This window comes from Amphiprion ocellaris, chromosome 19 (assembly GCF_022539595.1).
Source record: "Amphiprion ocellaris isolate individual 3 ecotype Okinawa chromosome 19, ASM2253959v1, whole genome shotgun sequence".
Taxonomy (NCBI): domain Eukaryota; kingdom Metazoa; phylum Chordata; class Actinopteri; family Pomacentridae; genus Amphiprion; species Amphiprion ocellaris.
The window spans coordinates 27,228,300-27,256,056 of NC_072784.1; the positions used below are offsets into that span (position 1 = coordinate 27,228,300).

At 38.9% G+C, this 27,757-nt stretch overlaps 1 protein-coding gene across 1 annotated transcript in view; it reads left to right on the forward strand.

Moving 5' to 3' along the window:
- grin2aa (glutamate receptor, ionotropic, N-methyl D-aspartate 2A, a) overlaps nucleotides 1-27,757 on the forward strand; it is a 176,778-nt gene that overhangs the window by 108,259 nt on the left and 40,762 nt on the right. Inside the window, exons 3-4 of the mRNA XM_023272532.3 lie at nucleotides 11,475-11,641; nucleotides 18,608-19,036. Of these exons, the coding sequence (XP_023128300.2) occupies nucleotides 11,475-11,641; nucleotides 18,608-19,036 (596 nt within the window). The remainder of the gene's footprint in view (nucleotides 1-11,474; nucleotides 11,642-18,607; nucleotides 19,037-27,757) is intronic.

Consider the following 27,757-nt stretch of genomic DNA (forward strand, 5'->3'; position numbering starts at 1 on the left):
AAATCTGGCCTTTGAGGCCTTTGATTTTCTTGTTTTTTCCTGGGTAGTGGGTGTTCTTCTATTCTGTTTGAGCTGAGGTTTATATTATGTTGTTTGTGTCTTTGGAATGAGTTCAGCATGATACACAGCCCTCTGGCACAGATACACACACAGACACGCACACACACACACACACAAGACTTATAAATCTTACTTTGAGTAGTGTGCACATGTGTGCACGAGCATCACAACGTGACCACTCAACATGGGTCACCTGTGACTTGATGTTTAAGTGAATGCACATCTGTGAGTATGAATGACAGTATATATATATATATATATATGTGTGTGTGTGTGGGCACATTTGAAGCGTATGCTTCTGTTTTTCTGCATTTTGTTTTCTTCATAAACACTTGCTTAGACTAGATTTTACTATTTTATCTCTACATTCCATTGGCTTGCGCTGAACTCTCATCTTAAATACTTCAATTCTTTAAAACCCTTTAAGGCAGCTGCACACTGAGTGCCTCCATACAGGATTACTTTATTCAATACTTAGAAAGAAAACATGTTTCGACAAGTAATCCTTACAAAGAGCTTTCTTGTAAAAATATTACTTATGTATTCAATAAAGCACAACCGCACTGAGGATCGGGCTGTGCGGCGGCTCCTAATTCAAAGTCCTATTTTATTGTGATTAGCACCTCGGCTCATACAGTGGGATTTTTCTCTCTCACTCTCTTTTGTGTTCATTCAAAAGCCTGCCAGAGTATGAGGTGGGACAGATAGTTACAGGGACACAGAGAAACTAAGGAGTAGGAGGAGATAATTGAAGGGCATAAAGCAAGGGAGAAATAAAGGAAATGAGAACCAGAAAAGAAAATAGGGAAAGAGCTGGAAGGAAGGAGGGAAAAGGGTGAACTTTGGTGATCATAATAGTCACAGGTATGATGCAGGAAATAATAATGATGTTTATGGCTGCTAATGATGTCAGCATTGGCAGTGATGATAATTTTCCTAACAGTGACTCCATGGTATAATAATCCCAACACATTTTGTGCATGTGGCAGGTGTGAAATGCACCATATGTCACGATGTAGTGAAAGCAGGGATAATATGGCAGAGATAAGCACCAACAACAATCAGGGCTGTGGAGGAAGAGAGTAATCAGATTACCAAGAATGAAGTAGTTTAACCCGCTGACCTTTTATTCCTGTCACAATTTTGCTAGGTGCCGGCTCATTTTTCGCTGCAATATAAAGTCCCGCACCTATGTGGAGATGTCACAGCCATGGCTAGAAGTCGGCAGAACTCAAAACTTTACTCTGTGCAGTATGACAGTAAGAGTAGTTATATTGCCATAAATCATATGAATAAGAAAAAAAATGTCTTTAATTATTTGTGTTACTAAATTTGCAAATAATGGATTCCACATGTATAGCATTTTACAAACAGGTGTCAACATTACTGAGAAAAATGGGTGACTACATATTTAGATATTTTACTGCTAATATTTTTAAGCTAGTTTCCATATTGCAGCAGCACAGTTCAGCTAGAAATTTGTTGAATTTTTATTACACGACTCTTAATCACAGCTGAGGCACTGATGGCTTCAAAGCTACACTGAGGAGCACAGATTTTTTTTGCTTTTTACAGATTCTGGTTAGGATAAAGCATTTGTTTTTTGCATATTTTAAATGAGACAGATAGAATATATTAATTTTAATTAAACTGAATAGTTTTCACAATGGAAGCTTGTCGCAGATGAGTAGTTCAAGGACCACTGGAGAGGTAAAAGTCACACTTCTTTCTGTTTCTACAGTTTCTGGCTCTAATCAAAGGTGTAATTTTGGTGTCAAAATGCCTTGTAAAGCCATGAGTCTTGGGTTTCAGAGGGTTAATGTGAAATTAAATGTGAGTCTGTCCTAACCTTTTAATGATTCCTCTGTGTAACTGCTTCCTTAACAGTCACAAATGTCAGTTCAATGTTCCTTCTTGCTTTAATACTATGCTATATTTGGGGGTTCTGAGAAAATAGACACAGAATAAGCCTAACTTTGTGTAGCTTTCTTCATGCTAATAATTTCTGGGCACCTCTTATTTATTTTTGTTGTTTTTCTTAAGGTGTGGGAGTAAATCACACAGGGAACCATTATGTTACATCATGTTACATGTTTTTTAAATTTATTTTTAAAATATTTTTTCTTTCTTTTTTTTTTTTTTTTAGTTTTTTCTTTTCTTTTTTTCATCTTGGGACCTTGCACCAGTGCAGGCCTTTAAGCCATATTCTATTTGGTTGTTTATTTTTTTTTATTAATGCGATTGTCTGGTAAGTTATGAAATCATCTTCCCAGCATTGACAATAGCTATTCCTGCTTTAGGTGTAAGCTCAGGTCCCGGAGGAGCGAAGCAGAATATTGGCCCTATTAGAAGAGATAGGGAGTGGGTGGGAGAGGGCAAGACGGATAGAGGGAGGCGAGAAAAGACAGAGCCCCTGGACAGAGAGTTAACGAAAAGAAAGGAAGACACAGAGAGGAAGATATTGGACTTATTAGAGAAGAGAGTGAGTGGGAGAAGAGGGCAAACACAGAGAGACAAAGATAGAGACAGAGAGGGAAGGATGATGTTGTTTTGTCAGTGTTTCCCCGTGGGGGCTCGGCTGCTTGTTAAAAAGTCCTGACAGAGGAACCACAGCAATAACACACACACACATACACACACACATACACACACACGCACACGCACACACAGCCACTGCTCCTGTGTGATAAACTTTGAATAGGTCTCTTTCTCCCTCTGTGTGTGTTATCTGCCAAAATGGACTGCATTCATGCCAAAAATATTCTTGTGTGACGTCAAATGCAGCCTTGTTTAATAATCTCTCTCCCGCTCCCCGCTAGTGTTTGTGTGTGTTGCAGCTGCTATTGCGGTTGAAAGCTACCGTTTCCCCTATAATTATTACCCAACAAAACAAAGGATATGTGCTCCCCTCCCCTTTCGTTCACAACACACAAACACACTTTAAAAGCACACATTCTTATTCGCACTGCCACCGCTGGATCTGCTTATTGTTTTAAAACGCCATAATCTAGTGAAGACTGAATAAGCTTCCGCAGATTCATAAAACATTTGCAGGGAGAATGCAATAGATTCACATAATGTGCTGTAAGTAAAAGACATTACTGCAGCAATGTTGTTAGTGCGAGGATATTTCTCTGTGTTCATTATGAGATTAAAAGAAAAACATAAGGAGGCTCACTTTTTTTTGTGCAATTGCTTGTGCCTCTTTTGGCTTTATTAAGTCACTTTGTTAAATGGTTTTAAATGGGATTGTAAAGCACAGAACTGTGCTTTTGTCAACCCACAAAGAATCATGTAATGCCTCAACTGGAGTGAAAAAATTAGCAATTTATGAGGTTGTCTCATGAACAGTGGAACGCTGTGTGGGCATGGATAATGTGTCTGTGCATGAACCTGTTTATGCATATTGGCTGGTTTTTGTGCATTTTACTGTTCACTGTGTATTTCTGCAATGACAAATTAACCAATATGTAAACAGACAGACAGGGTAACTTTTTGAGTGTGGTAAGATCCAGTTGTGTCATTGCAGTGGTTTATTCCTGCAGCTGAAGTCGGTAATAGAATGTAAATCTGAACTTCTTTGCAGCAGTGATGCCTTTCTATCCTTTCCTATGCTTACATTGGTTAAATTAGGGTGGAGCTGGACTCCTCATACACACATACAAACAGTGGACAGCAGATCAGAGAGGAGAATGCATTAAGTTAACTTCGCTGTGTGCAACAACATCTCAAAGTAACTGACGCAGTACGAACAATTTATCAAGCGCCTGTTGAGCAAGAATGGCACAAATTTGGACAACTTTGACGCATTCGACTTGCAATCACACAGTGCTCGTTATGCTAATTTCTGCATGAGAAGATGAAAGCGCTTTGATGTAAGCTAGTTAAAATATCCTGCTGTTGAAAGAGGGCTACACAGTAAAAAAAAAAAAAAGAAAGAAAGAAAGAAAGAAAAAAGGGAAAAAGCTGAAATTAAAAGTAAATGGAACAGAGCTGCTGCACTTCACCGCAATTTAGGATTTAAATAGAGACATTTCCAGCACAGGTGGCTTTTTATTTATTTTGCTGATTTAATATTCTGAAAGGTTCTGTGTAAATGTGGTCATTATTACCATTATGGCTGGAAGTCAGCAGAGCTTCCAGCACCACGGACAGAACTTAGCTGTTGAGTTTTTTTTTTTTTTTTTTTTTTTTTTTTTTCAATTTCAAGTCCTTTCAAGTAATATATCTTATTATGACTTGTACTATTTTTCGGTAGTAAGACATTTTTCTTTTCACCGTCTCATCCTGGTTAATCTACATCTCCTTTCAGTATTTGACAATGATATTAAAAATTGTTGGAGATAATGTGGTCTTTGTGCCTGTAATGGGCCATCTTTACCATCCCTTTATATGGATGACAATACAGTATTATATTTTTTGCTGAGAAGTGAGATTTTTACAGATTTGTCCACCTTTTTCATTTCTCAAAACAGTAGGAGGCTGAATCATATGTTGCCGAAGTGTAAGTTGTCATGTTTTATAGGCATGGATTTGGATTATACTCGTTAAATGTGCTGGATATCAGTGTGTCTGGTAGTGTATCGGAGCAAATCCAGCCCCAGTGTCACTGAGATACTGTAGATCTGTTACTGGCCAAACTACAAAATTAGAAAATGATACAGTAGGCTGTCAAAAAGCCAAATACATGAACACAAAAAGAAAAAAGAAAACCCTATGGAAGATAGTTGGGCACGGAAGAGTGTCAGCTTAAATCCATCTATGAATATTATAAGGATTGTAATCTGTTTCACTGATGTATCAAGTTATTGCTTGTTATAATTTTGGCGCCAACAATCATTCATGGAACTTAACACTTTAATGGACGCAAGCCAAAGCCATTAGATGTTCACAGGACTTTATTTTGCATTTAAGCCATGCAATGGGATATTATTGTAGTCGTTTGATGCTATTATTGGTGAAGTTTGCCTCCTCTGACAACAGCACTGTGTTCTCTGTTAATTTGTAGGAAATCCTATCAGAATCCAGTCTTGGCAGGGAGTCTTGTACTGATGAAAGATTTATACAGTAATCAGTTATTTTATCATCCTATTACTAATAGAATTATGTTATTTTTTAAAAGTTTGACTGTAATGGCTGTATCTTTGTAGTTTAAATGGCGATTGCTGTTTTCTTGACATTTGTTTCTGCAGTTATTCCTTGTTCTTTTGTTTTTGCTCTGGCTATTTTTGTGCCTGTCTGTTTATATTTAGTAACCGGCCACTGAGGAATTTTTGTCATATCAATGTGCTTCTCCTCCTGTTGACACTGCAGAGCTGTTAGAGCAACAGACAGCAGATAGAAGGGATGTGACGGTATGTATGGCCTCGCCCGTGTGACGCGTTTGTGCTTTTATTTTGGTGAGTGTTTACCTCCCAAACTCGACACCCAATTCAACGCGCACTCATGTGTTTGTGTGCGTGTGATGTTTTTGTATACGTGTGTGTGTCATCAGACCAGACAGTGCATGATGCTATCAGCAGCAGGGGAAATGAGGACTTCTATTTATAACTCCTCTCAATCTCAACTTAGGCGCACTGTCCTGGCCCGTGGGGCAGGTGTGTGTTTGTGTGTGCATCGTTGCGGTTGTGTGTGTGTGTGCGTGTGTGTGCGTTTGGGTTTGTGCAACAGAGTGGGAAATTTAAGAGTCGGAGCCTGTGAATGTGACAGACAGAGCGAGAGGAAAAGAGCTGTGACTGACGGACTGCATGTTTGCGTGTACGTGCGTTTGCATGTGTAGACGCCGCTAGCTGAAGGTGTGAGTGGAAAGCAGAGACATGTCACACTTGACAAGGGTGAAATGAGAGGAAATGATTGGCTGTTTTCTGATGTCACAGATTGTGCGCCGTCCCAATTAGAAACAATCATGCGCTGCTTAGTCACTCCATCACTGCTCCTCGCTTCCCTCTCCCCGCATCCAGCTTTAATTTTGCTTTGTCTGTGATTTCATGTCTGCTGAACTTTTCCTGCCTGCCACTCTCAGACTAATTTGCTTTTTTTTTTTTTTTTTTTACTGGCTCTGTTGCTAATTCTTTATCACTACGTTCCTTTTTACTGATTGCTTCTTTTATGTTCCCTGTGTTATTTTGCAGTTTTTTTTAATCTCTCTCTTGCTCAAATGCATTCCCAAAACCATGACGATAAAATCTTTTTAATGAGTAATATTTAAAACTTACAGGATAAAAATGCAGTATAACAAAGGAGCTCACACAAACAAGTGAAAGCTTTACCACATATACAAAGCCTTATGAAATGCAGTGACTCCATTTTCAGCACCCTGGTGGAGTCTCTCCTGGAAAGAGAAATTTGAACTACAGAGAGACATCAAATGACAGAACAAGAATGGAAGGTGTGGTTGTCTTCTCTGCCTCAGTAGGAGAACAAGGATAAAGGGAGTTTTATTCACTCCTTTGTAGTCAGTGTTATCCTTAAGAGTCTACTTCAGTCAAGTGTTCGAAAAAGGTAACACTGGTTTCAGAATTACGGGTTAGTCCCACCAAAAGGGCCCATTTTTGAAACAGAGAACTGAAACCGTGCTCTCCATTTTCTAATAAGCAGTGCAAACCAATATCTTAGGTTTGATGTGATCAGATAGAGCCATGGTTTTGCCAGCATGATCTCACTTCAGACTGAAAAATAGCAATTATTTTGGTAACAGAAAGATTTCAGTTTTGTTGCATTGTCAGTTATTTTTTTTTTAACTTTCCTCTCCTGGGAGGCCTTAAAGCGTAAATCCTTTCAGACAGGCGCAAGGAGGCAAAATCATTCCTATAAAACACACATGCATGCACACGCAAAGCACTAGTGAAATAGAGCTCTTTGGAGAATATGCTTAACCAGTGTTAGCTTTTGCTAAATTAATTTTGCATAAAGGTTGCCGCTGGCATCAATATGCTGTTGCTGTCCAGAGAAAAAGCATTTATTTAGAAATCTGGTGATTTTCCAAGTAAATGGAAGGATTAGATGCTCTTTTATGGGTGATAAAATTCCTACATGTCTTAAACTATAACTAAATGCCCTAAAAATTAGTTGTATTATGCCAACTTAGTTCACAACAAGTGCAAATTATACCTTGACTTTCAATGGGGGCACTTTTTCATGCACTTGACTAAGTTCTTTTTATTCATTATTCCTATTAATAGAAATATGAATAATAAGAAGTAAACAGATGAAAAGTAGGCGCTGCTGCGTGTTTTCAGCACCATGGAGGGTTTGTTCTGTTTACTTTTACTGCAGTTGGCATCATTTTTTTGGATCTTTTAAGTAAGAGAAGTATAAAGTTGTGCTGCCACGCTTCAATGACAAGAACAGTATGCATGCCGGTATCTTTGTTAAAGTCAATTGGTGATAATTCGCCTGAGTGCATGAAACATGCATCAATAATGGCCTAATTTTACATATGATCAATGATGATGAACAGATAGAAAAATAGAAATGCATGCCAAGAAATATTCTCATCTTATTTTAGAGACCCCACAAAATTTCACAAATCATGTTTTGCACCCTGATTTGAAATAAACAGAGTGAAAGCAGCATATTTACCATGAGCAGTGCAAAGCACAGTAGCTCAACAAAGAAAAACCTTTATTTCCTCTAGAATCCAGGAAGGCTCATATGGAGCCACCTGTTTAGTTGAAAGGTGGCTGACAGTATTTAAACATATGAAGACACACACAAAAAGTCATATATACCTCTTCCACCCTATTCTGTGTATTCCATGACAGGCCCTGTGCATGGCCCCTTGTGTATTGCAGCAAAGTGTGGGATTATCGGCTGCCACTGTGATGAAGACAGGGAGCGACAAGTCTTATAGCATGACCTCCCTCCCGTCCCACCATGCTCGAGCATCGCTTCAGTTTCTACCCCATTAGAACACACACACACACACACACACACACACACACACACACACACACACACACAAATGCACAGCTGCACAGAGAGCCTCTGAAGAGCACTTGAGTCTGAGTAAAGAGTGAGCCGACCGCACATACAGATACAATACCATTAAAGAGGCACTCAGGGGTCTTGATATGGTGGGGGAAAGACGCACAACCATTTTCTTATTCATCCACACTGTCACAAATAATGCAAACAATGAATTCCCACATTATTCCGAGGCTATCAAGACAATGGAAAAGGAAATGCCAGGTCATGCATGTAACATGATGTTATATACAGCGCTCTGATATGGTTACAAATACCATCCACTGCACTCAGTTGCTGCTTTGTACTTGTGCCCTTTCTCTATGTTGTCTCATCTTAGAAGTACAACTCTTGACTGCAGAAGGGGCGATATAGTATAAACCAGCAGGCTAATATGAGATTTGAGTGTGTGATTATCTAATTGGATTCATTTAATTGGAAAGTTGTATATACTTATAATAGGCCAATTAGAGGTCGTGATAGGGAAAAAAGAAAACAATGAGTTCTATTTTCACTTATGTCTGGTGGAGGAGGTCTTTATGCACTCAATTATGCAATATTCTGAATCATTGTACGAAATGTATGTGCATTATTAGCGTTACAGCAGTAACTGATTCATGGCAATCAGAGCTGACAGGTAGATATTGGAGGTGGGACTAATTTAAATACTATTTTTATGTGTTTGTTCAAAATAAAAACTGAAGAACTGAGCAGAAATGATGGCAATTGCAGGATTATTTGCAGTGAGCATTGAAGACATTGCAAAGGGTGTAATGAATGTGTTACAGAGAATGGAATATTTTTGTGTATGTGTGTATATAACGGTGTAATGTAAACTGTTTATCTGAAAACGGCTTAGGAGTGTCCCACTGTCAAATCGCCAAGCGCATAAGGGCTCTGATGCAGAGTTTATGCACCCATTCTCTGAGTCTGCATATCTACAAACTATCCTGAGGGACCTGCTTCTAATTCATAGCAAAAATCAGTGACATGTAAATGTAATACCCCCGATGAAATGTATTCAAACCAAGTATGTGTAGTGGAAGAAGGTGGATAAAAACCTCCAGGAAGTTCATCTGATGTTGTCAGCTCATTAAAAAATGCAAAAAATAAATACATAAATAAATAAATTCCATGCACATGGACCAGTAGGGACTTCTTCCACCTGCTAAGCCCAGTAGGTTCATTATCATCCATGCTGGTCATTGTTAAACAGAAAGTAACCATGATAATGTTTACAAGCTCTTGAGGTTGTGTGAACATGCATTAAATGCTCTGCACAAAATGTTAAATGGACCTAATGTGGTAAATGTAGCAATTGGGTTTATTTTAACCGAAACCAGCATCTTTTTCTAAACCTAATCAAGTAGTTTTAAGATAAGATAAGATAAACTTTATTGATCCCACAGTGGGGAATGTTCACCATTACAGCAGCACCAAGGAGAAAAAATAGTATAAAGGCAGTACAGAATAAATTAGAAACACACAGTGCAAAAACACAGACAACATTATATACAGAAAAAGTTTTTTGTTTTTTTTAAGAAGACTATTTACATGACGTTGTGCCTAAATTTAACCAAGTGAATAACAGCAAGTGAAAGAGAAACTCAAGAGGAGACATAAGATGAAAAAAGAAAAGAACACGGTTATTGTCAGACGTGGCATTCGGACTCAAGTCTTCTTCTTCTTCTTCTTCTTTGTAAACGCTAAATCGCAGTGATCAGAGGGTGATAATAGGATGGAGGAGGTCCCTACCTGCCTGTATGTATGGGAATGATGAGGGCTAGTAGTGGCTATTGAATGTTGTGATTTATTGCACATCTGGAGAGTTGTTTGAATTTCCAGTCAAACTTTTGCGTAGGTTTTAAATATGTTAATGGATTTTCTGAGTTTTGGTAGTGTGCTGAAATAATATATTTTCGCAAGCAGGAAGTGGTCAGCTGAGCAGCCAAAAAAGGGAAATTCATTTGTTTCCAAGCAACGTAGGTTGTCACAGTAATGTGTCTCAGTAACGTTTTATTTTATACCATTTCAAACCTTCAGAAGCTTACACACTCGAGGACTACAAGCTGTGTTAAGTCTATGATGGTTTAGTGCTTAGGCCTTAGGGTGGGGACTGGGGTTTGGCCTATGAATGTTATCAAGGTGAGAAAAGTCAGAGTTCTTTCTTCAGTTGTGTGCAGACAATCACAACTCAAAATACACTGACGAAGTAAATATGTGCATCTAATAAACATTACACAGTGGGACCAGAATTTACTGCTAGATATTTTTGGCTGTTTCAAATATTGCAGATAATAAGATGCAAATACAAGCAATGTTTGGTTATTTTTAGGTCTTCCTGAAGGTCTCTTCAAATCTGAGTGGACTTGACTTCTGCAGCATATACTGTTGAGGCTAATGCTCAGCCTCATTACAATGTGCAGTGACTCCTAGCGTTATGGTGGCTGTTTCATCACACACCCCAACTCACCAGCCCTCACCTTTTTAAAACTTTAGTCACACTGTGGATGAATTACTGTAGAAGTCGACTGCAGTCAGTGTGTACATGCATTGTGCAAGGAAGGTGTATTTGTTCATTTTGAGGTGCGAACCCATCCTTTGTTTTGTGTTTCTTAGCCCTTGTATGTGAGTGTGTGTGCTTTTCCTAGCTGTCAGGACGCTGCATCACACACACACACACACAGAGGATCTACATGCACACACCAACCTCCAATTCTCTCAGAAAAAGAAAGCGACAAGTGACACAAAACAAATGGTGTCAAGATAAGCTTTGTGTGAACTCTCTGACATTTCAATGCAACACAAATACACACAGACCACGCAATACACAACTGAGCGAAGGCAGCGCCGTTCTAGTCAGTACACTGTGGGAAGCTAAATTCTTCTTTCTTCTTCTTCCTCATTATGTTTTGTCTCATTTCACCTCGTTTAATAGCTCACACCATAATGAGTCATTTTAAATACAGCATAAATGACTAATTTGTCCACCTGTAATAGCGCTTGTCTGCCCTGTCCAAGCCCATGTCTGAATTTGGCTGAATTAAGTGGAAAATGATTCTCAGTCAGGTTTAATGGAGTGGATATGAGCGACTCGAAATGAATGCAATGCGCGTTCCCCAGAACTCGGCCCACAGAGTTCTGCAGCCGGTTTGTACCGCACCAATCCAATTTGGTCCTAATTGAATTGTTCTGAGCCCCTCGTCCATATATTTCCTCCACGAGAAGCTTATTACTCTCAGTCTTTGAATGTGTGTGTTTGTGTCTGTGTGTGTGTCGGTGTGCTCACATCGTGCCAATTTTTAAATGCCCTGTTGTTGATTGATATGTCTGAGATGCAGTTTGAATTAGCTGCTTGCCTAATATGGAAAGTGAGACAAAAGTCCAAATAAATGTTCCATTAAATCTCCCTTTTTGTCTTTCCCTCCGTCTTTCTCTCCTGCTCTCAGGATGTGAAGTCGACTTTCTTCCAGTTTGGTGCTTCCATCCAGCAGGAGGCTCTGCTGATGCTGAACATCATGGAGGAGTATGACTGGCACATCTTCTCCATCGTCACGTCAAAGTTCCCCGGCTACCAGGAGTTCATCAACATCCTAAAAACTACTGTCGACAACAGGTGGAATCAGCTATTTTGCAGTTTTTCTACATTTTTATCCTTACTGTAGTCTGAGTATCATATTATTATATTAGATAACCTTCGGCAATAGTTTGATGCCGCAGAATTAAGGATAAATTACATTTCTTTGCTGCTGTACTTTAAAAGTACAGATCTGATGTGTTGCTGACAGACTTGCACTGCCAGCATGCAGCAAACATTATTGCTTGTATTGTTATTTTGGAGGATCTCTAGCTTGAGAGTAAAAACTGAGATGGACAATTAAAATCTTATAAAACCGCAGTGGAGAGACCTCAGAAATTGCACTCATTCTAGCACCTCTGTGAGGCTGTAATTAAGCACAGTGGTGCTTTGAGATAAATGCTAACATCGATATCCCAACATGCTGATGTTTGGCAGGTTTGGCAGGCAGCTGAGGCTGATGGGAATGTACAGTAATTAGTTTTGCAAGTATCTAGTCATAAATTTCAAAATCTGACCCAACGATGATGAAAAGTAGTCACCAATACCGTTATAATTCATCCAGAGGGGGATGTGAACAGACAAATATAATATTTATGTTTCTTAGAGAGATCCATCCAGTCCTTTTAGAGGCTTTTTGCTCAAAACGATAAACTCAACCTCATGGTGGGGAAGAAAAGCAAGGGAACCAATGACTAATAAGAGACATTGTCTATGCAAAGTTATGGTCAATCCACAACTGGATGATGACATAATAGTAACTTTTTCATGCTGATGGAACTTAAGGCAGAGTTATGGTAACACTGAAGTCCTTAGGATTCATCCATAAGATTCCAAATTGAATTTCCATTTTTCTGTTTGTTGAGACATTTCAGTTCGAATGGAACTGGCCTCCAGAGCCATACTGTCCCTTTAATGTTACATTAATGCTACTATTACAAAAATAGAAACATATTAACAAAATATAATTTTGGAGTAAATCAGATAAGTTAAGTAAAGTCACAAGCCATTATACTCTCGACTTTATGATACATCATTATATAGTGCTTTAAAACCTCAACTAGCTTTAGCAAACTTTGCAAGGGTCAATATCAACCAGAAACATTTTCAACTAACTTAGACGTTTCAACACTAACTTAAAGTGTAGATGAAGAACTTTAAAATTTGATTTTATCTAACATATGAGGTGTGACCAAAAAGTTCTGAGACTGTGCCTATAAAAGTTAAAAAAAAAAAAAAAAACATACATTACCATTCAAAGGTTTGGGGTCCCTTAGAAATTTCCTTATTTTTGAAAGAAAAGCATTTTTTTTCTATGAAGATAACATTTAATTAATCAGAAATACAGTCTAGACATTGTTAATGTGGTAAATGACTGTTCTAGCTGGAAGCAGACATTTTTTTAATGGAATATCTACATAGGGGTACAGAGGAACATTTCCAGCAACCATCACTCCTGTATGGATGACCCCAAATGTTTGAGTGGTAGTGTACCTGATTTAAATTGTACCACCAGGCGAGTGCTTGTACAGCAAAAGAACCCTCCAGCAAGGCTTGTGATGCTCCCTGGAAACATACCAAGCACCATCTACGATGAATCCCCCAGACTGTGTCAAAATGGCAAAACTGTAACAATAATTTCCTTTTGGAGTAGAGCAAGATGTCTCATGGAGCCAAATCTAGCAAGTAGTGCAGGAGGCTGGGAGTGACAATTGTGTTGTAGAAGTCAAAAATATAGCCTCTCATAAATGCGATGTGACTCGGTACACAGCACACTTGGAGCACCCAGAGGCCATCTCGCCATACTTCAGGTTGTTTGCGCTGAATGTTGTCCCAGTCTAACCCTGGTGATCAAAACTGTGAATTATTTTACTGTAAAAACTGTTCTTTCTTCCCTTCATGGTAGCCACAGTCCCACCTTTTGTCACCTGTGATGAATCTTAATGTGAAGGTTATTTCACTCATCAACACAGAATTTGATGTTTTCCTGTCAGCCCCATTGTGAAATTGCAAGTGTGCACACCACGAACAGTCCCAGAACTTTTTGATCACACATACACTACCGTTCAAGTTTGGGACTCCCAGACAAGTTCATGTTTTCCATGAAAACTCACACTTTTAGCTTCCAGCTAGAATAGTCATTTACCACATTAACAATGTCTAGACTGGATTTCTGATTAATGTTATCTTCATTGAAAAATCTGCTTTTCTTTCAAAAATAAGGGCATTTCTAAATGACCCCAAACTTTTGAACCGTAGTGTACATGAATTAAAGTTGCCCTGTATTGGCTAAAGTTGATATTATTAGTCAAAGTTGCTCTATATTGGTTAAAGTTGCTCTGTATTAAAGTTGCTCTATATTAGTTGAAGTTGCGCTATAATAGTTAAAATAACTCTGTATTAGTTAATGTTGCTCCATATTTGTTAAAGATGCTCTGTATTAGTTAAGGTTGCTCAAAATGAGTTAAAGTTGACTTCAAAAGTTTGGGATCACCCAGACAATTCCATGTTTTCATGAAAACTCACACTTTTATTCATGTGCTAACATATTTGCACAAGGGTTTTCCAATCATCATTTAGCCTTTCAACACCATTAGCTAACACAATGTAGCATTAGAACACAGGAGTAATGGTTGCTGGAAATGTTCCTCTGTACTCCTATGTAGGTATTCCATTAAAAATCAGCTGTTTCCACCTAGAATAGTGATCTACCACATTAACAATGCCGAGACTGTATTTCTGATGTTATTTAATGTTATCTTCATGGAAAAAAATAACTTTTTTTCCTCCAAAAATAAGGACTTTTCCAAGTGACCCCAAACTTTTAAACGGCAGTGTACATGTATGCCTGTCATCGAGCAACTTTAAAGTGTTTTTGCAACAATCCATTTCTCTCCCTTCCTTCTACTCTTTTGAGTTTTCTTTCCCAAAACCAGTGCTTAAAGTTTTCAATAAGAACATCTGAACATGACAAGCACTGCAGTTATGTTTCTTTCCTAAAGAATTAGTACTTATCAAGTCTGTTCACTTCTCAAATCTTTTCCCTCTTTTTTTAAAGTTTAATCTCGATTATCACTGCAGATTTCTTCTGAGGTTGGGTGAGAGTTATCGCACACAGTGATTTGCCATTGTGTTTTTCATCCCAGCCACTCATACAGTACTCTCTTTAGAGGCTAAAAGGATTCCATCAGCATCCTTAAAATGAACCTAGATGACAGGTGGGTTTACTACACAAGCAGTCTGGCTGGTGGCCACGCCTTTAGGTCATTTTGACTGATGCTGCAGGTTTCAGCAGAGAGAAGGACAAAAAACTGCTGAAGAGACCCGCAAGCCATAATTTTTGGCAAAAAGAATGTCAGATTAATGATACATGTTCAGCAGTTTGAGATGTCGGCAAGGCCTGGTGCCTGACCCTGTGATATATCAATGCTCAGCCGAGGTCTTTCTCATTAGCAGTTACTCTTTATGTCAAATCCAGAAGAGGTTCAAAAACTCTGTCTCTGTCTGCATTGGTGACAGCAATTATGTTTGTTTTGATTACAGGTACAGTCACAACAGACAGTTAAAAGCCTAAACACTTGTTTCATGCACTGACCAACTGTTTGAACTTGAGATGTTTTGCTTCCATAACATGTCTTCTTTCAGACTGATGGTAAAAAAATGCACTTTTCTGTGTTTGTTTGACTACCACTTGTCTGTTTGCATCTGTAGATTTCAATTATAATCCATACCTTTGAAGGCCACTTTCTCAAAAGACCTTTTTACTCTTACTCTGAGCCAGAAATTTGTACTTCAGTAGCACTTAGACACCAAACTCTCCAGCTTCACTTCTTTCTATATTCTGAATGTTTTTACAGATAAGTGAGTTCATATGTCATTCAAAGACTGATTTATGGTGCATTTTATTTCTTAAAACTTGGCAGAAATTGAATATTGGCAGTATTCACAGATTATAGCGTGATACAGAGATAGAGATACAGATATTCATAAATCCCTTCCACCGACAAAATTAAACAAAAAAATTTTGCCGCAGGCTTTAACCAATGTTGAGAGTTCCGTTCTACAAATGAATATAAATGACAGCATTTTGCATAGTCACATAAATATTTTCAGGAATGCTAAACATACAGTGATGCAAAAACTTACATACAATACCATTCAAAAGTTTGGGGTCACTTGGAAAAGTCCTTATTTTTGAAAGAAAAAAAGTATTTTTTCTGTGAAGATAACATTAAATTAATTAGAAATACGGTCTAGACATTATTCGTGTGGTAAATGGCTATTTTAGCTGGAAACGCCTGATTTTTAATGGAATATCTGCATCGGGCTACAGATGCCCATTTCCAGCAACCATCTCTCCTGTGTTCTAATGCTACATTGTGTTAGCTAATGGTGTTGAAAGGCTAACTGATGATTGGAAAACCTTTGTGCAATTATGTTCACACATGAATAACAGTGAGTTTTCATGGAAAACATGAAATTGTCTGGGTGACCCCAAATTTTTGAACAGCATCTTAATTTTAGTAAACCAACTGGCAAAGTTTCATGATGATATCCGTTATTTAAAAAAAAAAAAAAAATGTATTTATATATATATATATATATATATATATATATATATATATATATATATATATATATATATATATATATATATATATATATATATATATATATATATACTCTATTCAACTGTATGAGATTGAAGTGTCAGATTAAAGATTATGTGAAAATTCTGATCTTCTATAGAGCCTTAGCATTCCCAGATGATTCCTGTTTTGGCATGAGGGCTTATTGTTTGGCATTAAGACTTCTTGACTGTATACACGCTGACTGAATATCACCTTTTTTTCCCCAAAATATTTGTCAGTGCTGATCTCAGAAACCATATCTAAAAATAGACAGAAAGTCAATAACCTGTTTACAGTACGCAGGCTAATCTCACGTTAAGGTCTGTCTGATTGTTCTCTGTATTATGTAAAACAAGAAACAAAATATAAAGAATTGTAATTGTGAAAGTAGTTTGGTGCACAAAAAATACAATCAGTGGTTTAGATTTTTTTTTGCTGTTTTGCTACATCCACCAACTTCACTGTCGCCTGCCTAAAGTAGCTGTTTATTATCTTTTCATTTTGTCTCCCTTGCTTATTAGCAAGTTCTATAAAAAATTACATGCAAAACATTATTCCAATTCAAAATATCATAAATCTGCAGTATCATGTTGTTTTATATTGATTTATATGGAATGTATACAACAGATGTTAAGTAACTTAACAGCCCAACGTCAATATTTGCTCCTTCCAGAAGTGATGTTGATGCCATTGTTAAAATAACTGCCTATAAAATCAGAAATAATAAGCCCAATTAGCTGCAATTACCTGTTGGTGATTTCCTGTGTCATCACTGAGCTGGTTCACAGTGCCTTAGTCACGGGCAGCCGGTTTTTAATACCAATGAACTTCCACCATCCACAGCAGAAAATTAGTCGAGTCAACTCAGTGAGTCAAATCTGACCTATCAGCGGAAACATTTTAGCTTGAGCAGTAGCCTATGTTAACTTTAGTCACACAGAATGAGGGAATGTGTGTTTTCTAGGTGGCTATTTACTAAGCCAAAGAGATGAGTGCAGGCAGGTAGGAGGTCTGTCCGTCTGTCTGTGAAACCTGTAGATTAGAGAGGACAGAACTGGGTTTTGGGGGGAAGAATGTTCAGAAATGATTCATCCCAAACATACTAAACACAAACCAAGCTGACTGATCTGCAAGAGATTTAATATCATTGGATACAGATTTAATATATTCTTCCCCTTTGTGCTGAACAGGGAAGATAATATTAAATCGGTATCCATAACGTTATTGCTTGTCTTTGTTTTGGTCAAACCTAACATTTGTTTCAGGACAGAAAATCTATTTATTTTAGCTTGACAGAATCACATCTGCCTACATCTGTCATCACCCTCACTGTGCCTCTTTCCTTCTGTGTGTCTTTTTATATCATTGTCTCTCTACTAGTTTTGTCATCTGGGACTTGTAGCCCATCATCATATTGGACAGCGAGGAGAAGACAGCGAGTCCCAAATCACTCTCATGTTACACTGTCTGTCTATTGTTGGATTCTTACATGACGGTTAACTGCTCCCCTCTTTTCCCTACCGTGTCACACTTTGTATCACTCATCCTCTGTTGAATGTGTGTGAATCTCTCCTTGCTGCTCACTCTGCTAGCTCTGCCGTGAAGGACCTGTACTCCTGATACCACAGCGTGCTACCAGTTCATGACATAGTATGTTCTCTAATAACAAACGTAACTGCCATTCCGTCAGTTTCCACCGCTCTTCAGCCTCGTATACTTGGACCGGCTGAATATTATCACTCTAGATGTTCCCACTGGGTGAGACAGAAACTATAAATTCATTGTCCTTTTTAATGAGCACTTGTTATTTGTCACTCTGCTCACTTCAGCTAACTGGCAATAAAACTAGATGAAATGGAAACAACCTTAGAATTACACAGATCCGTTTTTCTTCTTTGCAGTTTCAACACCCAGAGATGAAAACCTCTATCTGTCCTCAGCCAGGTTGTGCAGCAGTGAAGCAATATGCTTTTATGTTTTTTCTCTAAAGGGTGACAGAAACTGCTGTCCACGCTGATAACTGCTCTCTTTTCTGATAGCTGTTGTCTCCAATTAGCACAAAGACCACAGGCATTTCTCTGGACCTTTCGCATTAGCAGGCTGGTGTTTGTTCTCCTTGTCCTTTAGTTGTGTGGGCTGGAACCTGCCGAGAATCATTACACTGGACCAGCTTTAGCATTTACATTCCATTCAGCCTTAATGTGTTTCCCTTGACAATAAGCACTTTACGCCTATTACAATTCATGTCGCACTCAACAATGATATTAATTATAATGGATAATTATAACTGCCCTTGCCAGCACCTGAGCAAAGTTAATAGTCTATTAGTTAAATATTAACATTTCACTCCTGTCCTCGTTATCCTTGCTTCTAGTTTTGTGGGCTGGGACCTGCAGAACATCATCACTTTGGACGCGGTGGAAGAAGACAGCCGGTCTCAGATCATGCTCAAGAAGGTCCAGTCTCCGGTGGTGCTGCTCTACTGCTCCAAAGACGAGGCCGTCTACATCCTGGAGGAGGCTCGCTCTCTGGGCCTGACCGGATTTGGATACATCTGGATTGTGCCGTCGCTCACCACGGGGAACCCGGAAATAATGCCGGATGAGTTTCCGTCGGGAATGATTTCGGTGTCGTACGACGACTGGGACTACCCGCTGGAGGCGCGAGTTCGTGACGGGCTGGGGATCATAACGTCAGCGGCGGCAGCCATGTTGGAGGAGTATGGAGACATCCCTGAAGCCAAGACTTCCTGTTATGGCCAGATGGAGAAGACAACCAAGCTGCCACCCAGCGCACTACATAAGTAAGCACATTTATTTTGACATTCTGTTGTGATTATTGAGCAATACGTTGAGGTAGGAATATAATAACAGAAACAGCAGCATTAATGCACATGCTTTTATGTGTGTTCTGGGGCGGCGTCTCTTTGAACGCATTGCCTCCAACCACAGTATGTTTGTTTTCACACTTGTCCTCATTAATTAGAGACTCCACCAAGTTTCCACCAAGTCTATGTTTGGGAGTGAGATTGGAAAAAGATGCAATTACTGGATATAAGACCAAGGGATTGGGAGTTAGAGCTGAGAGAATAGGGGGAGTGTAGGAGTTTTAGACAGAGAAGGGAGGTAAAAAGAGGTGAATGGAAGTTGTGGAGGGAGTTTGTGATTTAGGCAGCGAAGAAAAAGGCAAAGGGAAGAAATTGAGACTGGGGTAACTGCAGGAGGCCGCTACAAATGAGTGCTCTCCAAAATTGAAGAGCTCCTTGATGAGTCCTTCTGTTCCTCTTCTCATTTATTCCTCCATCTCTCATTCACTCTCTTCGGCTCACCCCACCCCACCTCCACCCCCCAGCAGCCAGTGGGAGATGTTGCTGGTCTTGCCAGCTCTGTCTGGCTTTCCATCTGGCAGAGGAGGGAGAGAGACACACACAACCTGTGTTTACATCCCAATATTGTTTTTTATATATCTAACATAATGATGTGTGAAATTAAGATTCTTATGTCTAAATGACAAAATTTGATTCCAAAATGCATTTCAAAAAGCCAAAATCAGAAGTGTTTGTGTCCGTCTCCTTGGTGACTGGTCTGAAAATGTAAATGTTCAGTCTGGGAAATGATTGTGAAGAAATTTAGCAACACAAAAAGGCATATGGATGTGTTTGGTATTTAACAGTCTACCCGTCATTATGTCAAACTCAGTATGTCATTGTAATATTTTATCCAAAATGATCCAGAGTGGAAATCTACATAATAATCCTGCCATTATTCTTCAGTTTACTTATTTCTTGGATGAAATCATAATAATAATAACAACCTTGAATTAACCTTCTGAATTTCAAGCAGTTTCTTGCCGTTTCTTGCTCTTGTCACATTTTTAATCACAGTTTTTTTAACCGAGTTAAAAAGTCCTGCAACTCTATGGAAAGAGCACAATCACAACTAGAAGTAGAGAGAGCTCCAAAATGTATTTTTTGCTCTGTGAGAAAATTATGAGAAAAAAATTGAATTTCTTCACATTTTACAAAAAAAAAAGTCTCCTATGTGCTCTGTGTAAACACGGCCTGCAGTTCAGCCAAATACTCCCTGAATTTTTGCCATGTGACTGTTGGTTGCAGCTGAGTCGGTCATGGCTTATTGGTTCTGCTGTGGAGTGCAGAATTTTTATTTTTTTTACAGAATCTGGTCAGCCTGAACAGTTCATTTTGTGGCATTTTTTAAATAGAGACTTGTAGATCAAAATGATTTGGATGAAATATCATGAAAGCTCAGATTTGGTTAATTCTTCCATCTGAATGGTATATCACGGATGAGTAGTTCAAGGACCATTAGAAATTTGATGTTTTTACAGTTTCTGGCTCTGGTAAATTGTGTAGTCCTGGTGATTAGAACAAAAATAAAAATACTTGCATGCATTTTAAACCTCCCAGTGAGTTTTAGAGTTCAGAGGATTGAAGAACAACTCATCCACTGTTTTTTCTGAGAGCTTACTCATTGTTTTTTAACCTATCTCAAAAGTTTGCATAGTATTAACTTTAGAATGACAGACTAAGTGCAGGAACAGAGACTGAATAAGAGGGGAAAAAACTCAAAAAGAGATCAACAGACACATTTAGAGTCCTAGATTAGATCAAGACTTGGTTATTTTCTCAGCTAAACTCATACTAGTTTAGTAAATCAAGTTTGATCTCTCACTTTTTTTTTTCTTAGAGGTCATCTTGCCTGGACTGTCTACACATTTTAATCTGCCTGAGACGTTTTCATGCAACTCTTTAATAAATCAAGCAGAAACTTTTTTGGTTTTATATGGCTAACATTACTCGGCACCTGCTTATCTGGGCAAACAAGACACTACCTTCAATCTGAAATCTGCTCCACCAGTTTTCCTCATTGCTGCCTCTCTCTGTGTACAGAAAATTCCAGTAGTCACAGACACATTTATGAGCCCCCACTCCAACCTGCATGACTAATTGTGCTGCTCTAATAACCTCAACAGGACTTCAAGTACCAATTCACACTAATACATCTCTTGTTTTGTCAGGAAGACACAGATAAAGCAATGAAAAGGACCAAATATCTGAAGCCAGCTGACTGTACTGCCAGTGCGCTCTGCTGCCTCAGGTTGTTACCCAGGTGATGAGTGCCCACAGATGGCTCTGTTGTGGGTGAGAGAGCTCAGCCAATAGGGCTTCAGGGCCACGACATGAAAAACACGATTGGTCAAGGCTGGGTCGGGGCGATGGGCCAGTGTGGGTTGTTAGACCATCAGCGGCTGTCAGGGGAGATAGGAGGACATGGTCAGCACACACACACACACACACACACACACACACACACACACACACACACACACACACACATAAAAAGGTGGGCAGATGGGCTGTACGTACAAATGTGCAGCACGTATTGCAGTATTTTAAGTGGGTCGCAGTATTTTACCCCAGGCTTCTTCTTATTTATTCACTGGGTGTTGTTTTAGGCATTATCTTATATGCATTCAGCTAGCATTGACTTTGAAATTTATTGTTTCTTTGCTCGAGCGCCTCTCAAGCTCAGCTACGATTGTGACAAGAATTTGATTTACAGTGGAAGCAGCTCGCAGCATTAAGCGAGCCAAAAACACGTCGCAATTCAACAAAACTTGTTTTGATGCGAATAATATTAATAGTTAGTCCTGGAATGATAGAACAGACTGCAGTGACTAGCGTGTCTTTTCGCTGAAGTTTTACCTCACTCACTGTTGTGCTTGTGACAGCTGTGATGATAAATCCACTCTGACACATGCAAGATGAATATGTTTTGCAGAGGAATAGAAAAATAAAATTAAATAAAAAAAGAGGAGACAAATGACCAACTAAGAGCGCTGGCCAGTGCAGCGATCAGACCAAAGTGACAACTTGTGCTCCCCGTAAAATATGGTGTGTGCATGTGTGAGTTTGTGTGTGTCTGCGACTGTGTGCGTGCATGTTGGAAACAAGAGAAATATCTCCCCTGAAGAGAACGTTCTGTCATGACAGATTTACAGTGTACTGCTCACCTTGCTGTGGTGAACAGTGTGCCTTAAAAGACTTTAGCACATAGTTATCAGTGTGAGAGTGTGTGCGCAGGAAAGTCATGGCGGTAGTAGTTTGTTCTGACAGGTAATTTCACTCTGTGGCCCTGATATATGAGGGTCAGGACTCAGAAAACATGCACATGTACGCGCATACACATACTGAGTCCTGGGGCAGCTGTCATTTGAGCTGTGGAAAAGGGGAAAAGCTTGTACTTACACAACGCAATACAGCTGAGAATTTTAAAAGATGCCTGTCATCTGCTGACGGACTTTACATTAGTTGAGAGGATGCAACCACACAGTCGAGCTTTTAGAATACATGTTAACACTTCTATTTGGATGCTCCAGTTGTAAAATGCAAGGCTTGGAGACAGTAATGCTCAACATGCCCGTCACTCAGCTGCTAATGCATATTCCATTACTGCATCCTCACTCGCTAACAACATGGATGTGTGTTTATCTATTAATAAATGTACATGTAAATGTATGCTTGCAGGTCTCTTGTGAGTTGGGATGAACACTGGCAACATTTGATCTCACAGCATATTTGACTAGATGGGGAATATTCCTACACACTGTCACTTATGGAAGGGTGTACACATGACATGAACTACTGTGTGTAAAGGGCCGGCATGCCTCAGTTTCTCTATGTAACTGTCGCTGTGTTCAAATTGCTGTCATGTTATTACAAGCGAGCAAGCAAAAATGCATTTTTGACACACTAAAAACACATTTTTTAATGCATCAAAATCTGATATTTAGGACACACCACATTATGGATCCAAATAGAGAAGAAGGACAGGAGAAAGTGCTGAAAATGTTGTGATAGACAAAGTAGCTAATACATTTGTGTACATGTGGGCATAACTGAGCGTATTTGCAATCACAAAGTCATTTTGGGCCTCAATTCTCTATTGTCAGCTTAAGTGTTAGCTTGCCTTGCAGGTAAGAGTCTGCATGAGGGAGGGACTGACTCATTTTTTAACAAAACAACTGTGTACATGAGATACGCAGGGACTCTGATTGTAATATTGATGAGATGAGCTGATGACTGCAAAGCAAAGGCAGATAACAATGAGCTAATTGTAGTTCAAGTACCTGATGCTTAGACTGAAGTGTCCATTTGGCAGTGGTGGGTGTGCATTTTATACAGCACTGTGAAAGCACAACATTCTCTAGTGGGCTGAGGGAGGAGCTCAGTTAACAAATGCTGATTAGAGGCAAAGCTTTTTGAAAGTCTGTTATGAAAAACAGAGCACAACCTTACAAAGGCAGACAGCAGTAACGGCATAAAAATGAGAAATAGAGTTTTAAAGTTTAACTGAAAGCACACTTAACTTGCCGGTGGCTTTGAAAGTTATGCTGTTTTTGGAAAATCCCTCAAATTACACAATGTCTTAGAGCCAGGAATTGTGAAAAGAGAAGAATTGACAGATTGTGAACTTCCTGATGGTCCTTGAACTAATCTTGTGTGATGATAATTTACCAAATCTAAGCTTACTATTATTGTATTTTGTCAAAGTCACTTTATTCAACATGTGTCGTTTTAAAATGTGTCAAAATAAATTGTTTTCATTAACTTGATTATTTAAAAAGCAAAAAATTCTCGCTATCTCCGAGCATCTAGGGAGCCAATCGGCTGCAACAAACACATGACAAAAATTCAAGGAAATCTGCTGATCTGCTAAGGCTAACTATGACTGCCATGCTGTCTTAAGTATATGGAGTGAAGTCACTTGCATTTCCTAAAACAAACCAGACATTTAGTCAGTGCTTTTTTGACATAGTGAATAGTTCCACATTTTGGTTTGAATTCTCTGAGGGCAGAGATGAAGAGAGATGGAACAGATAATCAAAATGTATGAGGAGAATTTGGCCAATAGCCATGCAAATTAAATCAAATCCCATCATACAAGATGGTTATTCATTTTTCAGCAGAGGGACAGTTTATCTATGAAAGGTGCTGTGTGAAAAATATTGTGCTGTCCTCAAACTTCATTTCCATGTTGCTGAAAATCCACAATATTAAAACTGAACTACGGCGAGAAGGATCCCAAGCCGATGTGCGCATAAATCCTATTTTGTGCAACAAAGGAAATCCTGCTGTAGTAAATTTGTGGACATGTGTTGCATTTTCAACAACGAGCTTAGAAAAGACTAAATGTGATTGTTAGTGTAAAACTCACACAGAATAATAACTTCACACAAGAGGAGAAATCAGACAGCACAGCATCTGATTCACCTTTTCCAGCCATCTGTCATGTCGTACTTAACACACGCCACCAGAGGCTTGAGGCATGTTTTCAAATGACTCCCCTCCCTTGGGGATTCTTAAAAGACCTAAATCAGCATCGATAGCAGCTTCTCCACCTTTTTATTTTTTTCCCCAGACTTCCTCCTGTATCTCTCACAGGAAGAGCACTTGTGTATGTGTCTGCGTGCTCCATAGATCATGAGTGCTCTGACAGTATACATCATTGCTTTGACTGGTCCTTGTCTTAGCAAGGATAAATGTCTCTATCTTAAACACACAGCGTCGTACAGTTCATCTGAACATCTTTGTAGAGAGTCTTCTCCCCCTGCGGTGAAGCCTCTTCAGATAAAGTGTCTTATCACAATGTAAACCTTTTATAAACTTGGGGAGATCCAGAGACACTGAGAATAAGTGAGCACTTGAGCTTATAGATCTTGTGTCTTGAGAGCATTTTGTTAGAGAAAATGACAGTCAGGGAAGTGCTGGGAGGAAAATTGCCAGTATATTTGGAAAAGTAATTTTTTTTTTTTTTTGGTAACAGAAATATTAGTCCTTTTTTTGCTCAGTGCGCAAAGGGTTAAGAAAGCAGCATAAACAGAGAGAATCTGGCGCTTGCAGCTGTAATGCAGTGCATGCTCTTATTTGCTTTGCTGCAGTGCATTTGCAGTGTTGGTTAACTCTTCTGCAGTGCACCCCATCTGCCTTCACCACAAACCCCGTTTTTACTCCAAAAATACGAGTAAAGGTGTAAAAAATAACACAGAAGCTATTTTTGTCCTAACTCTGTCGAGGCTTAATCCTCGTCATATTTCTCTCTCCATCTCTCTCATCTTTTTTTTTTTTTTGGGTGCTCCATCTTTGCTGTCTCCCCACCTCCCCCAGATGAATAGGGAGATTACTGAAATAATAGAGGCTGGAAAGTGAGAGAAATTGGACTATGATCTCTGTGCTACAGGGGAAGAGGAAACATTAGGTGGAGAAATTGTCGAGGTGGGCAAAGCGATTGTCGGCGTTTTCTGTCTGTGTGCAGGGATGTCCGTTTGGGGGCTGTTGTGGGTCATTTTCCGGCGTATACACTTTAGGATGTGGTGTATCCTAGCAACACCCTGTCAGGTCCACCTGCTCATTGGGCGTCCTCCCAAACATATTAGCAAACACACACCCGTACACACACACAATCTGCCACTTCTGTCTGTGTTCTGTTTGACATATTTGTTTGTTATTATAGCAGAAAGATGGTTAATTTAGATTTTCATGTGAAGATGTGACATCAGTATAGGACAAACACAGACCTGATCTGACCAGCAGTTTGAAAAACTTAATGTAAAGGAGGGAATTCTAGCTGCTGTAAGCTTGACTTTTTTTTAAACTGACTGCTTTATGAGTCAGAATTATCAAGAATGTTTTCATCTGAGGATTTGCTTTAGTCTGAGAGGCTGTTTGAGTTGAACCTACAGAATGGTCAATAGCTGGAATTATTTTCCATGTGTGTTTGTATAATAGTGTGTGAGTGTTTCTGCATCTCTTCCAGACATTTGGTTCCAAAACACAAAAAGGACATAACCATCTGAACACCAAGCAGTTCCAGGCATATCTTTGTTCAAGTTACATTTTAATTCACTGTATGCTAATTTTCCACTGCAATATAGAGTTTTGCACCTCTATGGTAACAAAAAAAAAAGATTTCTGCGCAGAGTAACAGAGTTATAAGGCCATAAGTTATAAAAAAAATAATAATAAAATGCCTATCAGTTGTGATAAATGGTAGGTTTTTGGCATTTTGTATGATAAAAAGTGGAATTTCTTTGATTAAATGTCACGATTTTAAGGTTAAATTTGTTTTTTTTTTGGTACAATCCCATGTCACAAATGAGTAATTCAGGGACTGTTGGAAGTTGAAAATCTTGCAATTGTTTCCGTTTTTGCAGTTTCTGGCTCTGACAAATGGTGGAATTTTGGCTTTTTTTCTTAAGAGAACATACCTTTCGATTCCACCAGCAAAATTATTTGGGGTTCAAGGAGTTAATACTGCTTAAAATATGAATATTTTAATTACAACTCAATCCTCTTGCCTCTGGTTGTACCGTTGTGTGTCTGTGTTACCAACAGCAATGTAAAAAGGTGTATTGGTATCATGAAATGTCACCACACAAGCAGTTGAACTACACAGTCTTTTTCACTATCACTATCCGTATGACTCAGTATTACTATATGAAGACTGCTGCTCTGTATAACATGCATTTATTTTAGTCGATAACAACTTAGAAAAGGAATTTAGTAACTTGACAATTACAGTTTTATCTGGGTGACCATGTGTTGGTTAATATGTATTGTGTTTCATAATGCAAGTTTTTCTAAAAGAAAAATATAAAGAAACACATTATTAAACCTTGTCATCCAATATTTTGAATTAAATAATACATTTTTGCAGGTTCAGACATTCCAAGAATTACATAAACAATGTTATATAGTGGAAAAGAGAAGGAGGATTTGAGCAGTTGTTGGCCTTTTTTTTTCTTCGATCTGATCTAAGCCAAAAAAATCCCTTTTTTTTTTCCGTGAACGGTTTCACACTGCAGCATTTCCCCCACACAATGTCCCACACAGCATGAAACACCTCACCTGCAGCAATCCGCTGTGGCTTTTCAACAAAGCCTCACGTGGTTCCGTGCTCCATTTAGAAGTTTGCCCTGTCGTCCAGCCCCAGAATGGAGCAGAGGAGGAAGAAAAGACTCTGCCGTGTTGTACATGACCGCTGACAGAAGGACTGAGGGAGACAGAGTGGGGAAGGACAGCAATGATTAATGTGGAGGCTGTGTGGACCCAAGAATATCTTCCCACTGCCCTCCATCTTAGCTAATGTGACCTGCCATATGGGTCACTCATTACAGTGTGTGTGTGTGTGTGTGTGTGTGTGTGTGTGTGTGTGTGTGTGTACAGACTATGGCTTTAGGTCGTGTCACTCTCTTTTTTTTCCCTTCATGTAATTTTTTATGACTGTTTGCAGAGCTATAAGCAACAGATATCTCATTTTGTTGTACACGCACACTAATACCATGCTGACGACATTCTAATTCTGGTATGACACTCTTTCTATTTGTAGAATACCTCAATATTACGCTCCGACTCTGTTCATACGAGTTGTTTCTAGAATGTAATCACAGTCCAATCCATGTGAATCAAATGTGACTTCCAATACAAAAGAGCCCGTGTTAATAT